Source organism: Brienomyrus brachyistius, unplaced genomic scaffold (genome assembly GCF_023856365.1).
Source record: "Brienomyrus brachyistius isolate T26 unplaced genomic scaffold, BBRACH_0.4 scaffold42, whole genome shotgun sequence".
Classification (NCBI taxonomy): Eukaryota; Metazoa; Chordata; class Actinopteri; order Osteoglossiformes; family Mormyridae; genus Brienomyrus; species Brienomyrus brachyistius.
Window position 1 is genome coordinate 2,082,993 of NW_026042317.1, and position 17,762 is coordinate 2,100,754.

The window sequence follows — 17,762 nt, forward strand, 5'->3', positions numbered from 1 at the left end:
ACTTAATGATCTACCTGTTCAATGACGACCCGTAAGGCGGGTCAAACAATTCATAAGCCTGGCCATGAGACACCACCCCTCCAGCTGCCATTCGCTATCCATTGCACAGCTGCACGACTCAGTTGAGGTTGTGCTAAATTAATACATAAGTAATAACATAGTACTATATTATTTGTGCCCCATCAAGTAAAGTGTTACCTATGTAAGGTTACTTTAAATACCTTGGTTCACTTTTAAACAGTTGGATTCATTTCACCGTAAGTTTCTCTAAGCAATGTGCCATGTCATTGGCAGTGCAGTACACCAGTAAAAGTAAAAAAATTAATTCAAAAGCCTTTCATGTTTTTCAGATGTCAGTGCTCATGCCTTTTGGTGTCTCTTGTTCTGCTACGTGCCTATGCTGGGCAAAGGATACATTTGGTGTAAAGTGGACATGACATAAGGTCTGACAGCACTACTTACATTTTTTTTAAGAGCTCGATATCAGCAGGTGTACAACCAGAGAGCTGGGTCACAGCCTACACTGAGCTAGAAAGCAGTGCACTGTCCAGTGGGTCATATGCTATGTCCAGCCAGACAGTGCTGCGTTGCCCAGTGGGCTTTCCACTACATCCAGCTGCATAGGTGGTGTCACAGCCTACACTCAGCTAGAAAGCAGTGCACTGTCCAGTGGGTCATGTGCTATGTCCAGCCAGACAGTGCTGCGTTGCCCAGTGGGCTTTCCACTGCGTCCAGCTGCATAGGTGGTGTCACAGCCTACACTCAGGTAGAAAGCAATACATTGTCCAGTGGGTCATGTGTTACTGTATGTCCAGCCGTACAGTGCTGCGTTGCCCAGTGGGCTTTCCACTACGTCCAGCTGCATAGGTGGTGTCGTTTTCGGTTAAGCAGCCTCCAATATGTTCAGACTTACGATTCTCTCTCTGACCAATCGATATTGTTCTCTGCACAAGAACTTGGGTTCTGGAAACAGAAGTGTCTAGTATTTTTAAATGTTTGTTCTGCTCTCAGTCGGAGAAGGATTGTTTGCAGTAATCAACCTTTATTTTTCTATACCACATCAGTTTACACTGAACATGCAACTGAATTTTATTTTGATATGTTGCCTTTAGTTTCATGCATATGTTTTGTATTGTGTGGCAGGGAACCGAATAGAATAATCTAGTAATAGTGAATTTGCCATAAATATAGTCCCTATAACAACAGAATGTCTGGTCAGGCAACTCGCTGGAAGTCGATTAAGTTACCATAGAAACCGTGCAGAAAAAACAGATGGTGCTTGTGTTTTCAAAACCAAGGAAGATTATGCTGATAAGAATCACTGCTTATTATGAGTAAAACATCACCTTTAAAATGCATTAATGTAGAACTTTTATTAGGCTACTGGAACTACCTGCATGTTTACGTGAAACTAATCAACAGCCACGTGACACTTCTGCTCCAGTAAGAAAACTGCATTCACCAAAACCATAATACTGATGCTCCTCAACTTATAATGAGGTGACATTCTGATGAACCCATCGTAAATTGAAAATACAAGTCAAAAATAAATAACGTGAATATAAATAATATTAAGATGGCAACGTGTCACGGTGCAGCGGCTTCTCCAGCTCTCGGAATTAAGCCCGATTTAACTGGTATTTCTGTTTCTGAGGCGAACAAGCACCTGACTTACAGTTCAGTCAAACTCATGGATATCAGGGCTGGATATACCATGACTGTTCCCCCTGTAGTCATGTCTATGTTAGGCAGATTACCGCTTCTGAGAACATCGGACTGGCGAGGTAGAGCACAGCGGCTAGGAGCCAAGCGGAAGCGGTGCGCTCGGAAACAGAAGAGGGGTAAACGGGGCGGCCTGCTAGCTAAGCTAAAGGCTAGCAGACCACCGATCCCGTCACTCTTCTTAGCCAACGTCCGTTCTCTGGATAACAAGGTGGATCTAATTTGTCTGAGGCTGGGAGCTTCCCGTTAGATGAGGAACTGTGTAGTACTCTGCCTTATGGAAACGTGGCTAAAAGACGAGATGCCGGACTCAGCTTTCCAGATCGACAGACTCCAACTCTTCCGAGCAGATCGCACTCACCGGTCAGGGAAAACTCACGGGGTGGACTATGTGTTTACATAAACGAAGGTTGGTGCATTAACTGTACTATGGGAGCAAACACTGCTCCGAGTCGATCGAACATCTCACTGTGAAATACCGGCCACATTATTTACCTCGCGAGCTTACTGCAGAATTCGTCACAGCAGTTTACATCCCGCAGGACACCAAAGAGGATTTGAGCGAGCTTCATGACATCATACTTTATACTTCGCTCCAAAACAAGCATCTAGAGACATTCTATATGGTAGTGGGCGACCTCGACCATGTCGATTTAACAGTTACTCTGCCGAACTTCTACCAACATGTCACCATACCAACACGGGGTAATAACATCTTGGACCATGTTTACACAAACAAATGAGGTGGATACAGATCCATCCCCCGCCCCCATCTAGGGCTTTCTGACCATATTTCCATCATGAGGGTTCCAGCCTATTGTCCCCTGGTCAAGCACAGAAAAACCTTACAGAGAACTGTGACTGTGACTATGCCTGCGGCCGTGTGACGCTGACTCCATGCTGCAAGACTGGCAGGTCTTCAAACATGCAGCTACAGGTGGAGGAGAGGTAGACCTGGAGGAACATACCCTGACTGTCCTCAGCTACATCTCTAAGTGTGTTCATGATGTCACCACCACAAAGAAGGTCACCATCTATAACAACCAGAAACCCTGGTTGAATGCACAGGTTCGTTCTCTGCTGCAAGCCAGGAATGTGGCATTCAGGTCCGGTGACACAGATGTGCTGAGAGCGGACAGGAGGGACCTGACGGGGGGCATAAAGAGGGCAAAGGCTGCATATGCCCAGAAGGTACGGAGTCAGGTTTCCTCCAGCGACCCATGGAGCATGTGAGGCACAGTGCCCCAGAGATCCTTCCATGCCTGATGCCCTAAACACCTTTTACGCACGTCGAGGACACCAAGACCATCCCTTCCTCCAGTACCAGGCTCCCTCCATCACCTGGAGAAGTGCCCCTCAGCGTGACCACAGCGGAGATCTGTAGGGCCCTGTAGAGGATTAACCCACGCAAGGCTGCAGGCCCAGATAACATCCATGGGCAGGTACTTACAAGCTGTGCACATCAGCCCTCTGAGGTGCTGACGGACATCTTCAATGCCTCACTCACACAGGCAGCTGCTCTAAGCTGCCTGAAGACAGCCATCATGTATAACAGCTTCTTTCCAGATGTTGTAAGACTGCTGAACTCTGCCCCCCCCCCCTTAAGCCCCCACACGGATTCTCCCCCCATCTAAATAACCAAAGGACAAATAGACTATAACCCTCCAGTAGTCCAAAGAGACATATAACATATGCAATAAAATCATATACAATCACATGTGCAATGTTCCCCATTACATAGTACTTAAATTATTAAATTAAATTATCACCACCTACAGTAGTGATATTTAACATGTGCAAAAAGCCCATATGTGCGATGCTTGTTATAACACAGTAACTAAGTTATTGCTATTAAATCATACATCGCTGTCACACAATTATAAAGGTGAAATATTGTAAGTCGAACCACCATGAAGAGACCTGTATATAAACCTGTAACCAATATAAACCTGTATAAAGAGAGTTAAGACTTTGCTGTGGATGTAGGTAGACCAGGTATAAAATTAAAGCTAAAGGACATGAATTCTGCATGTTAGTCACTGAAACATACCATGATGGCTAGCAGACCCAGAGCCAAGAGGAAAGCCAGCATATTCTCAACATGTGCTCTTTCGTTACCAGCCCTCAAAAAGACTCTTGTCCAATTGACATGCTACAGCAGAACTCTAAATACACTGAAACACCACAATGAACCCTGAAACCAAACACACAAGGGAAACATGTGATATTCTCATTACAACAGTGGGGGGATTTTCTGTATGTCGCTTAAATCTTCCGAGATCAGATGCCTCATCTTGGATGAGTTAATGCCAGTGAGACTCATCCGGATAAGGCGGCTTTTCAAACGCATCTCTGTAGTAGATTAGTCGAGCTGGATCCAATCATCCGAGATGACTGCGGGTGCCCGCGCTGCTTGGAAAGTCCATATATATAGAGTCTAGAAAACATGATCGGCAAGTCTTTGATAAGCTGGCAGAAAATGACAAAAGAACAGACGCATTTTTTTCACACCAGCGGAGCAGGACCTTTTACACGAGGGATACGATGAATTTCAAGATTTAATACGCACAAGGGGTAACACGGCGAAACAGCCCAAACCAGAAAAGACGGCTGGCAAAAAGTGGCCGACTAATTAAACGCGGAAGTCGCGTTCATTGTACTTACTGAATGCAGCCTTTCATTTCCTATGTGTCAGATTAATTATCACACAATACAGTACAATCCAGTTATAAAGGAATTCAAGGGACCTGGCAAAACAGTCCGTTATATCTAGAGTTGCTGTCTGCCCAGAACACAACTACAGGACACCATTTACTCATGCCACACCCCTGCAGACACTTACTTGGTATAGATTATTATATTGTACAAGCAGTAATCCAACTTTACCTGACCAGATGTGTGACAATTAATAATCCCGACTACGTATCTGCGCTGGATATCACTGACACGCCACGCACCTTGTAGGCGGAGCCTGCATGTCCGGTATAGCCGAACAAAACTACAGCTAAAAACGGCCCCAGGGACTAAATTGTCTGTTATAAACGAAATTCCATTATATGCGAGTCCGCTATATCCGATGCTTTTTCTGCATGTTCTTAAAGGCGCACGGCCAGCGGCCCTCATCCGTGGGTCCATTATAATGAGCGAGTCCATTATAATGAGATTTTACTGTATGTCATAATTCCAGATCAAACATGAGCCCAATGAGAACATGGGAGCAGGTTAAGGTAAAGTACAAGAATATACTTCAAACTGGTAAATATATAACCAGTATATAACTATTTAAACAATTGTTGATATAAAAAATCATTATATATATATATACACACACACACACACACACACACACACACAAACCTCTGAGGTACAATATTCCCCCTCGGCTAAAGCGGTATCTTTCGAAAAGAATTTACTCCGGGATCAATTAGGGATCTTGCCGATCATGCAAACCCTCTCTGTATGAAATTCCCTTCTTATTATTTATGCACCGATTGCAATTGGTTGCTCATCCACGAATGGCGAGGCCATGACTGAACGGATTTCCATGCACGGACACTGATTAAGTCTGTGAGCTAATCCTTGTTTACGCAGAACAAACCTGCTCTGAGCAGGTTTGAGCATTTGGATGTGCCGCTATCACAACACATCCAGCAAGAGTTTCGAAAAACCGACAGATCATGCCAAACTGTCAACAATTACATCCGGCTAAATGAGTAAATCCATGTATGGAAAACACCCCCAGTATGTCACACACATGCTGAGTAACTACAAAGTGGATAGTGACACGTAAAGATCAGTTATGTATCTGATACTGTATATATTCACAAGGCTCTGACAGCAATGAACAATATTTCAATAATGTTAGGTTGAAGAAACTGTTAGTAATCATTTGTTATCATTTCTGTATAATCAGCAATGAGTGTAAATATGTATATACATTATTTTGTTTTCCTTTACCTTCATACTTTAGATTATATTAGTTTACACGTATCCTGAGCACGTGTTTAAATAGTTGTCCACCTGAGGAAAACCAGAACTTCTTCTTACTCTCACAGTCTTTTCTTTGTTCTCACTCCAAGACCCCTGCCCCCCATTGACTATAAATAAAGGTGCCAAGGGGAACCACCCTTTGTAACACATTCCTTTGTAGCCTAGCATGCAGAGAGTGTGGTTACCCTTGTGCAAGTAAAACTCTAAGTGTGTTGTCTCGTAATTAATGGTGTGTACAGAGTTGGAGTGGAAAGCCTGTCGCTTTCTCCAACATATACTGTATTGTAGTTTGGTCCTGTGTGCAGGGTTGGAGTGGAAAGCCTGACGCTTTCTCCAACATATAATTTGGTCCTTCGAGCCGGATCCGAGGACACCTGACGACATCGACAGCACGCCGAGAGGAGCGACACTGAAGCCTGCCGGCAGCCACTCGGAGACGGGTGCAAAAAAGACCTGTGACGTGAATTCGTCATCAGGCCGGTGGTTAGAACTGCGCTCGACGTCTGGTGATGTCTGACGGACCTCGGTGGCGGAACACAGGCACACAGGACAGGTGAGACAACAAAGGTTATTCAGCGAAATAACCGGGTCAATTGACGTGGGTTAGGCTTAGCCGTAATTAAGCAGAAAAGGGGTTAGGCTTAGCCGTAATTAAGCAGAAAAGGGGTTAGGCTTAGCCGTAATTAAGCGAAATATGAACATGCGTGTATTGTGTGAATGACTGGACTAAGACTATTATAGAGGCTTAGAGTTGCTTTGGTCAGTCCATTTCTTATTTTGCCTGGTGGGAAAGAAGTACTGGTGATTGAAGGATCAAGGACGGGTTTCATCCCTGAAAACCGATACCGCTGCACGAACAGCGTGCAGTAGGGAGGCCGTATTGGTGTCCTCCCATATATCTCGTACCAGTGAAATTCCACCCAGGACCTGTGTAGTGCGGAGACGGGAAAAAAAAAAAAAAAAAAAAATGGGAAAGAAAAGACTGTGAGAGTAAGAAGAAGTTCTGGTTTTACTCAGGTGGACAACTATTTAAACACGTGCTCAGGATACGTGTAAACTAATATAATCTAAAGTATGAAGGTAAAGGAAAACAAAATAATGTATATACATATTTACACTCATTGCTGATTATACAGAAATGATAACAAATGATTACTAACAGTTTCTTCAACCTAACAGTCCCTCCTGTTTATCATGACAGTATGATCAGAAGCATCAGTATTGTACAAATTGCAAAAACACTTTCAGCACAACCGTCATTCAGATCACATCTACATTATTATTTGTATGTTGTTGTTTCATTTGTATTATACCCTGCCTCCGTTCCATGATACAAAATACTTTTAATTCTGTTTTTCTGCTATACACTGCTGAAGAACGAATGGATTTACTAACCTTGTCTAGCCCTCTTAATAATGATGATGATGTGATCTGAATGACGGTTGTGCTGAAAGTGTTTTTGCAATTTGTACAATACTGATGTTTCAGATCATACTGTCATGATAAACAGGAGGGACTGTTAGGTTGAAGAAACTGTTAGTAATCATTTGTTATCATTTCTGTATAATCAGCAATGAGTGTAAATATGTATATACATTATTTTGTTTTCCTTTACCTTCATACTTTAGATTATATTAGTTTACACGTATCCTGAGCACGTGTTTAAATAGTTGTCCACCTGAGTAAAACCAGAACTTCTTCTTACTCTCACAGTCCTTTCTTTGTTCTCACTCCAAGACCCCTGCCCCCCATTGACTATAAATAAAGGTGCCAAGGGGAACCACCCTTTGTAACACATTCCTTTGTAGCCTAGCATGCAGAGAGTGTGGTTACCCTTGTGCAAGTAAAACTCTAAGTGTGTTGTCTCGTAATTAATGGTGTGTACAGAGTTGGAGTGGAAAGCCTGTCGCTTTCTCCAACATATACTGTATTGTAGTTTGGTCCTGTGTGCAGGGTTGGAGTGGAAAGCCTGACGCTTTCTCCAACAAATAAAAACTTAGTTTTAATTAAAATTTTAATTAATTTTAATCCACATACAGTTACAAATAATGGTAACGGACTGATTTGCAGCAGCATTCATTTTAACCCTCTGGGGTCTAGGGGTAGGGAACACACTTTCACTGACTGGGGCATGATCACACATTTCATTCAATATCATAAACTTAGTTCATGGCAAATAAATTATTTCTTATATATTTGATTTGCCATTGCACTCATGTTTATTTTAAAGTACTTTGTAAATATGTCAGATTTATATGAAGTTTGTAATTTGACATCAAAGTATAGACATTGCAAAATGCAGTTTGGAACACCTGCAGAAACATTATATAAGTACATAGTAAGCAATGGCGGCAGTTTGTTTGATCCCAGATATCTGATCACCAAAGTCTTGGCTACATGAAGATGATTAAATGGTGTAGTTGCAACATTCAGTTGAATAAATAAATAAGAAAAACCTAAGTCATGTCACTATTTCTGGGCTCCTTTCATTGAATATGTAGCAACTATCTTGTGTATGCATGAGCCATTCACACCTGGCCATATCCTCCTCCCCTTTTATAGCAGGATGTATCTGGATCACAATTCAACGTTGTTCATCTAATTACCAATGCGAATGCGATTTGAATACGCGGAAATGTGGCTATTTATAATGCGAATAGCGATCTTCAGGGGGTGGCACTACACGCCCCCGATGCAGGTAAAACAAAGAAAGGTGACATGCTTTACTTTTTTGCTGATTTAACCTAATTTTCAAAACTTTAATATTTCCAACAATTTCCGTTTTGAAAAGAAGAGATATAGATTTAATCAGCATGTTTTCATGTTTCTACAATAAGATTTCAGTGAGTTATGAATTGAATTACACGAGAAATCGGTACATCACCGACGATGCTGTCGACTGCAGATGGTTAAGTGAACAGTTTAATAGAATCTGTTCTGTAACGTGATCTGGAGCCAGTTTGAGGAAGGCTACGGGTGCTGTCTTAGGACAATACTAAAATCTCTAAAAAGCAGACTTGCCGGTTTTTTAAAAATTAAAAAACAAATGTGAAGCATTTTTTTGTGTTTGAATTCAAAGATGCAACTACACCAGAATATATATATATAATATATATATAATCTCAGATAAATTTTATGTGCAGCTATAAAGTATTTGTCTGCCCAGAAGTCCCCAAACTACCATTTTTATGTAAGATCCAGTCATTTGGTTGTTAAAAAAAAGTATTTTTTGTAACTTTGGATGGTGTCTAAAATCACAGATGCAAACTGTAACAAAAACACAGAAATCCATCTACATGCAGGCCAAAACACACACGCATGTAGACACACACACACATATACACACACACACACAAACACACGCATGTAGACACACATCACCGTAACTGCATGAATACAATCATAAAATAGTATTAATGGTATTATTAATACAATAATTTGTATAATGTTTAATATTAATAAAAAACATGCAAAGACACTTACATTTCTGTAAGCCTGGTCTGGTCCTGCACTCTCCACCGTGATCCACACTATAGGAGAAGCAGAATGACATAGTACTGCTGTATCCATTTATTTATTGGTGCCTCTTCTTCACATACATGCATAAGTATCTGTAGCGTGTCAGACACACACTCTGTACTCACTTCAGCTTCCCCAGTTTACAGCTGGGATCGTCCAGTACAGCAGAGAGCAGCTTCACTCCTGAGTCTCCTGGGTGATTGTAGCTCAAATTCAGCTTGCTCATGTGTGAGGGGTTTGACCTCAGAGCTGCAGCCAAGGAAGAACAGCCTCTCTCTGTGACTCTACAGCCTGACAGCCTGCAGAGAGATGGAAAATAAATCCAGTAATAAGATCACCTCAGGTATAACTTTTAAGTAAATGTGACTACTTTAATAAAGATTTCAATAATAATAAGTTTACAGTGAGGAGTACCCATAATACGATCTCAGAACCCTCATTTTACAGTGTAGAATAATGGAGGTGATCTATGAATGCTGTTATCAGAGTATAACCACACTTGGGCATTTCACATCAGGTGCATTACTCCACTTTACTGGTATCTAAAACCCATTACTTAAACTTAACCCTGTGAGTCGGCGAACCTCCCCTCCCCCCCCCCCCCCCCCCCAGGATCAAGCAGAAATCTCGCCAAACCACGTAAAACACTCCAAAGACGACCCCAGAATTGTCAGTGGTCTATGTTTAAATATATGTAGGAAGAATCTAAATCTGTATTTTAAAGCTTTGTAAGGAGAGTAAAAAGAACAAGAGTCACAAAGCAGTATTGATTGCCCACCCATTTTCAAAGAGCAGTGTTTATGCAATAAAGATACCATGATCTGACATTATTGGGTGAAGATGAAAACAGCCTATTTAACTCACATAAACAATAGCGTGTATGGGGTCTGTTTACATTGACTTAGGAGCTCCAATCTATTTATTTATTCAATTTATTAGCATTGTTTGATCTGAGAGAGTTTTCATTGAGGAAATACAATAGAAATGCATCTCTTTAATTCATGCTAACTGCGAATTCTGATAAGCAATTACTCTTTATATTACAAAATATCACTTGTTTTCTAATTTTGATTGCAACTGTAAAAATTTGACTCTATAAATATATACAAAGAGTTGGAAACTAGGTTGTTCTTACCATTTTGTCAATACCTTTATGAGACTTTTTTACAAGCATAAGACTACAAAGCAGTCATTTTATTTGTTACATTTCTCAAAATAAGTGTCATAAAATGCCTGAAAATAAGATATTTTACGTAAAATATCAACTTTAGCACTAAAAATACTTCCATAATTCACATAAATAATGCAAAAATGGAAGGAGTGAAGTGGTGTGTCAGGTTCGTGGGGGGACCAGGCAGGTAGGCGAAGGTCGGGGAAAATGGGGATTTATTAAAGCTACGGGTAGTACGGAACATAACAACAGAACTAACATTAATGACGGACAAAAAGCAGGGCAAGACGTGGACTGAAATAGGCAAGACATGGCAAAACAACAGGGTACAGCTGGGTACAATCAGGGAAGCACACGTGGATAATCAGGGGGGCGTGGCACACACGAGGATCGTACGAGCCGGGCATGACATTATGAAGCAAAATGTAAAAATTGTGCATTATATATGAGCGCTTCATATGGCAATCATAATGCTTGATAAACATCGCTATACTGTGTTATAATAATAATAATAATAATAATAATAATAATAATAATAATAATAATTACACCCATCTACAGCCACCCAGCGACCACCGACTGCAAGCCACCAGCTAGTACATCCTGAAAACCAACTAATTCTCATGTATGATGTTTTTTAATTCTGCGTTGAAACTGATCCAGAATTCAGCTGCCCGACTCCTCTTAACCTTCCCAAGGTCTCCCATCACCACACCATTGTTATGCTCGCTCCACTGGCTTCCTGTAGCCGCCCGCATCAGATTCAAAACACTGATGCTTGCCTACAAAGCCAAAAATGGACCAGCACCCTTCTACCTAAAAGAACTTCTCATCCCTCACTGCGCCCTCTCCGATCCCCATGCGCCGCTCCACTAGTTCCACCATCTCTCAAGGCACAAGGAAGACATGCATCGAGACTCTTCTCTGTTTTGACAACTATGCGGTGGAATGAACTTCTCTTAGATGTCCAAACAGTCATTGGGTGCCTTCAAACAACGACTAAAAACCAACCTCTTTCAGAAATACTTGGATTAGCACTTCCAGGACTACTAAGATGCAACAATTTACAGCTGGGGTGTTTCTAAGATGCTGCTAAGGTTAACTACATTTACATTTAAGGCATTTGGCAGATGGCCTTAGCCAGATTAACTTACAGCGCTTAGAGGTTTCATCGGTGAATATATCTTAATACTGATTCAGTAGAACCCGGCAATGAATACTTTCACTCAAAAAACCCTGTTGGCAAGTAATACGTTTTTTAATGTAACCGGGTGGGAAAGTAGTTTTTGTTTTGTGTGTTGCCACTGGTTTGAGGGGAGGGAGAGGACAGACTTTGTTTTGGTTTTGTAAAAGGTGTACTCTCTCCCTTTAAGGTGGTAGCCCTGCCCGGGTTGGGAACCGCCCCGGGGGTCGTGTTTTTGTTATTCCCCTACCCCGCTCTTTTTGGAGAAAGCATGGCCATGGAGCATGTGGGGAACGAGGCCGGAGTGATCCGCGCAGAATAAATGTACTTTTCCCTCTATTATCTAAATGTAATGTTAAAAATAATGTTTTATGTGTCTGAGGGGATTAGTGATAGTCGGGTTTGCATTTGTGTATTAGTAAAGCGGAATGCAATGCAATGTAAATGTTTTATTAATTTACATTAATGCATAGTTTTTTGTTTCATTGCGTGTATGTCATCCATGAACGGGGTATGAATAGCCTGGGGCTTTCGTGTAAGCCGATCTGAAGGGAGCGGACCGTACGAGGGGAGATTCTTTTTCTTTATGTCTCAGGCAGATTATCATATAATCAGCATTTGTATATTCATGACACAAGTATAAGGCAATAAAACGGATAGTATTGCTATGTACTGAATTTTATTGACTCGTTGACAGAACCCCTCCCCCCAAAGGAGCGCTCTCCAGGCGCGCCTCAGGGGAGGCGACGGACGGGACAAGGGATACGGGACCCGGAAAACAAGACCAAAAACATTTATGGGGCACAGGGAACAGAACAGAAAGACAAAACTGGCACAGGGGCAAATAAAGGGGAGGCCGAGGGAGCCACAGCAGGCGACGGGCAGCAGCCAGAGGGGCCCCAGGGCGAGGGCCAGATGGAGGGGACGAGGAGGAAGTTGGAGGGGGCACCAGGGGAGGTGCCGAGGGAGCTGAAGGGGAAACTGGGGAAGGCAAGGAGGGAGGGGGAGCCGCAGCAGGCGACGGCAAAGCCATAGCTGACCCAGGCGACGTCCACCGACGTAGGGGGTCCCGCAGGTGACGGAGGAGCCGCAACGAGGGAACCCGCAGGCGACCGACAAGGAGTCGGAGGCGGGACTGAGGCAGGGCCACGAGGCTTTGGAGGGGGACCTGCAGGCTACCGCCGACCCAGGACCCATAGGCAAGTGAGGGCGAGCCAGGGGGCAGGGTGGGTGGGACCCTAACCCCGCGCCTGTGTCCTCTCCCCTTCCGGGACACTGACATGCGGGGTCTAGGCTGGGGTCGATCTCGCCTGGGCGAGGGCGGAGGAGACAGTAGGGAGGTCCCTAAGGGGTCTCACTCGAGGTCCTTCTCCTCCAAAGAGGAAGGAGCAATAGTCCGATTGTCCGGGACCTCCTCGGGGACAGGAGCTGGGGGGACTGTAGAGGGGTCAGGAACAGGAGTCACAGGGGTTATAGTCATGGGCAGAGGTAAAGGGAGAGCCTCGGGCCAGGCGGCTGCAGCAGGCAGAGGTGAAGGGAGCGCCTCGGGCCGGGCGGCTGCAGCAGGTGGAGGCGAAGGTAGAGCCTCGGGCCGAGCGGCTGCAGCATGCAGAGGTGAAGGGAGCGCCTCGGGCCGAGCGGCTGCAGCAGGTGGAGGCGAAGGGAGCGCCTCGGGCCGAGCGGCTGCAGCAGGTGGAGGTGAAGGGAGCGCCTCGGGCCGAGCGGGCTGCAGCAGGTGGAGGCGAAGGGAGCGCCTCGGGCCGAGCGGCTGCAGCATGCAGAGGTGAAGGGAGAGCCTCGGGGCCGAGCGGCTGCAGCAGGCGGAGGTGAAGGAAGAGCCTCGGGTTAGGCGGCTGCAGCATGCAGAGGTGAAGGGAGAGCCTCGGGCCGGGCGGCTGCAGCAGGTGGAGGCGAAGGGAGAGCCTCGGGCCGAGCGGCTGCAGCATGCAGAGGTGAAGGGAGCGCCTCGGGCCGAGCGGCTGCAGCAGGTGGAGGCGAAGGGAGCGCCTCGGGCCGAGCGGCTGCAGCAGGTGGAGGCGAAGGGAGCGCCTCGGGCCGAGCGGCTGCAGCATGCAGAGGTGAAGGGAGAGCCTCGGGGCCGAGCGGCTGCAGCAGGTGGAGGCGAAGGGAGAGCCTCGGGCCGAGCGGCTGCAGCAGGCGGCGGGACTGGCAGGTCCCGTGCAGGCGAGACGGGCATGGCCCCTTTAAGAGTCCTGGGTACTCTAGGGATGGCGTCCCAAACTGCGCTGGCTCCCTTGTTGGTCAGCCGTGCTCAAGTGGCGGCGGTAGCTCCGCAGCGGTCAGGCGCTTTCCCAGGACTGGGGAAGCTGCCTGTGAAGGCAGCTTAGCAGCGGTGTTGACGTCAGGCTCGGCCGGGGAGCCCTCCAGCTCACCAACAGGGAGGGAAGTGGGGACGAGCGCGCATGCCCCCAGGACGAGCGCGCATGCCCCCGCTATCTCCTCCTTCTCCGCCTTCGGATCACGGTGGTCGCTGGACACTGCGTTATGTCCGACAGGGCGGACGGTGGGCGGATAGTCCCTGCAACGCGCGGTGCGGCGCGACCCACCGCTCCGTCCTGAGCTCGGCCAGCTGTCGAAAGTTCTTGTGTACCTCCTCCTTGAGATGCGCGTCCTCCTCGAGAGACAGCCGGTCCAAGATATCCCAGCTCTGGCTTACGAGATCCAACGCCAGGGGATCTTCCCGGATGCCGAGCTGGGCAATCCAAATTAGCACCTGATCGACGAGATCGAGGTAATCCTCCCTGGTCATGGAAGATGCTTTCTTTCTTGGGTCCGTCATTCTGTCAGGTTCGCTGGTAAGCGGGGTAAGCGCATGGGCAGGCAAGTGGGCAGGAAGCAGGCAAGGAGGCAAAATATGGGGTAAAACTGAGATTTAATAAGGGAAGGAAGATTACGGGACATCACTGACAACAACTAACATTAATGACGGACAAAAACTAAGGCAAGACATGGACTGAAATAGACGAGACTGGGCGACAATAATCAGACACAGCTGGGCAAGATCAGGGAAGCACATGTGGATAATCAGGGGGCGTGGCACACACGAGGATCGGACGAGCCGGGCATGACAGTGAACTGTGTATAATTCAAGTACGCTATGATACAGTACTATACATAAAGTATACTTCATTGTAGTTTTGCTGCTGCATCTATTTGGCTTGGTTTTGGCAATTTATCATATTCTTTTAGGAGTCTTTTTGTCACTGAGAGAAAATTACTTTATTTTTTTTTTCCATATGTTATGTTAAAAAAGAAATTTAAGAATGTACACTGTAAGCGATCTACTTGATTACTATAAGCAAATTATTTAAACAGTGTTTGTACAGGAATGATTCTGTCCCAAGTATTTTGATTCATATAAGTGGTTCATAACAATAACCAGGAGAAATTTAAGCATTATCCACTGTATTTCTGTTTATGAGATGTTGTGCATACATTTTCACCAACACATACTAGCCTCTCAAACACCATTCCCCAGGGTTATTGCAGGCAGCTCATGCATGAGATCGGACATCAGCATAGGTTTTAGGTTTTAGGTGAATAGGTTTTAGGAAAAAAAGAAACTCTTAATTAAAACCTTTTAGTGCCATTTAGGCGTATTTTTAGTGGTAAGATAAAATGCTTTGTGAATACGGGCCATGATCTGTCCTGGGTTTATGCTTCTGGGAATAATTACATTATGGGAATGTCCTACAAGGATTAACTGGGACAGTAGTGGTAATAATATAGGACTCAATTCCATTCAGACGCTTTGTCTTGTAAGAAACATTCCTTTGCATTTTGGGGACATTGTGCCAGAAGGAAACCAAAACTGGCTGCTTTTACGGCATAAAATCAACATCAACAAATCAACAAATATTTCATCCATGTCTTACACTAAGCATGACTGCAGATTTGAAGCATTTAATAATGGAACATCCTGACTTTTTCAAACAGTGCTATCTAAATAAAATTCTGTGCAACCCTGTGGAAGAGAGTTGGGGACACGAATGTAACCCAGTCACTACTTTTTATAGAGCCTTGACCTCACATCTTGCGTGCTTTTATTGGCTGGGGGCTACACACCTGCTGCCCAATGGCTGATAATGAAAATTTCCAAACAGAGCAAAATAAGAAAATACAGGCAGAGGCACTGCAGACACTGGCAGACACTTCCAGTGGGTTACAAGTGATGATTGCGAGTGACTGTATTTGTATACATTGGCTATATCTAATACTGGTCTGTTCTGTAGTCAGTCATTGTGTTATGTTATTGTCTGTTGTTACTCTGCCTGTGTTCCAGTTCTTTGCCTGGTTCCCTTAATATTTTAGTGTCTGGTTCCATTTTAGTTGTTCTCCTGTTTAGTTCACATCCCTTGCGGTCCCTTTATTTCCTGTTTGAGTTTCTGCTCAGTTATTTAATAAACCTTTGTTATCTTGGAGCTGCATTAAAATAAGAATTTAAGCAAAATATATCTTTAAAAATGTAAACAATAAAAAGATAATAAACCAGCAATGAAAACTAAGCTAAGCTAGATTTCAAACGATAAAAAATGGTAAATGGTAAATGGACAGCATTTATACTGTATAGCGCTTTTCTACTCCTATGAGTACTCAAAGTGCTTTACATTTTATGTCTCACATTCACCCATTCACACACTCATTCACACATCGGTGGCAGAGGCTGCCATGCAAGGTGCCAACCTGCTCACCGGGAGCAATTTGGGGTTCAGTGTCTTGCTCAAAGACACTTTCATGGGGTCAGGAGGAACCAGGGCTTGAACCTTCAACCCTCCAGTTGCTGAACGATAGCACTACCTCCTGCGCAACCATCTTGAAATAAAGAAAATTTAAAAAATGAAATGCATAACAGCATTCTGTACTCACATCAGCTTCTCCAGTTTGCAGCTGGGATCCTCCAGTACATCAGAGAGCAGATTCACACCAGAATCTCCTGGGTGATTGTAGCTCAGATCCAGCTCTCTCAGGTTTGAAGGGTTTGATCTCAGAGCTGAAGCCAGGGAGAAACAGCCATCTCCTCTGACTCTGCAACTTGCCATCCTGCAGAAAGGAAATCAAAACATTGTTTTCTAGGGACATTTATTTTCTTGAAAACTGGTTGTATAAATCAAAGAGAGACCAGCAATAATGTTCGACTCTCAGCAATAAGAGTATGCTGTTAGACCAGTGGGTAATGCATAATGGAGGTTATCCATGACAGTATGGTATATGATCAGTTGGTAACACTTGAAGAAGATTAGGAATGACAGTATGCTGTTTGATCAGTGACTTACCCTAAAGTAGCCTTGGGCAATTCAGATCCAGAAGTTACAAATCCAGACCAAGATTCAAGATCATTTAAGATCAGCTGAATTACTAATGCACAAAGGACTGTCCTTAGTGTTGAATTTGCAGTGTAATACCCAGTAATACTGACCTCAGTATGTCCAGTTTACAGTGTGGAATAACCAGTAATACTGACCACAGTATCCCCAGTTTACAATGTTAAATACCTAGTAATACTGACCTCATTACTGTATGTCCAGTTTACAGCATGGACTACCCAGTAATACTGACCTCAGTATAGCCAGTTTGCAGTGTGGATTACCAAGTAACAGTGACCTTAGTATCCCTAGTTTACAGTGTAGAATTCCCAGTAATACTGACCTCAGTATGTCCAGTTTACAACGTGGAATACCCAGAAATACTGACCTCAGTATGGCCAGTTTACAGTGTGGATTACCCAGTAACACTGACCTTAGTATCCCTAGTTTACAGTGTATAATTCTCAGTAATACTGACCTCAGTATCTCCAGTTTACAGTGTGAATCCCCCAGTCCAGCAGAGAGTAGCTTCACTCCTGAATCCTGCAGGTCATTGTCACTCAGGTCCAGCTCTCTCAGGTGTGAGGAGTTTGACCTTAGAGCTGAAGCCAGTGTCCCACAGCATTTCTCTGTGAGATTACAGCTGTCCAGGCTGAAAAACATAACATGGTGAGATACTGACATATCCACCATTTGTGAAAAATACAAAATATTAAATCAAGTGCTTGTTTTCAGGATGACAAGCAGCCCGGCTCATATTTAAAAATGAATTACAGTATGCAACGAAGACTGTACTGTGCATCCTGGGAATTTGCTGCACTCATATGATTTTAGTGCAGAACTTTTCCATTTA

General features: G+C 44.3%; 1 protein-coding gene across 1 annotated transcript in view; it reads right to left on the minus strand.

Annotated features, from left to right (window-relative positions):
- LOC125722753 (protein NLRC5-like) overlaps nt 1–17,762 on the minus strand; it is a 519,818-nt gene that overhangs the window by 261,515 nt on the left and 240,541 nt on the right. Inside the window, exons 20-23 of the mRNA XM_048998943.1 lie at nt 17,388–17,561; nt 16,473–16,646; nt 9,357–9,530; nt 9,196–9,242 (exon numbers count right to left, since the gene is read on the minus strand). Of these exons, the coding sequence (XP_048854900.1) occupies nt 9,196–9,242; nt 9,357–9,530; nt 16,473–16,646; nt 17,388–17,561 (569 nt within the window). The remainder of the gene's footprint in view (nt 1–9,195; nt 9,243–9,356; nt 9,531–16,472; nt 16,647–17,387; nt 17,562–17,762) is intronic.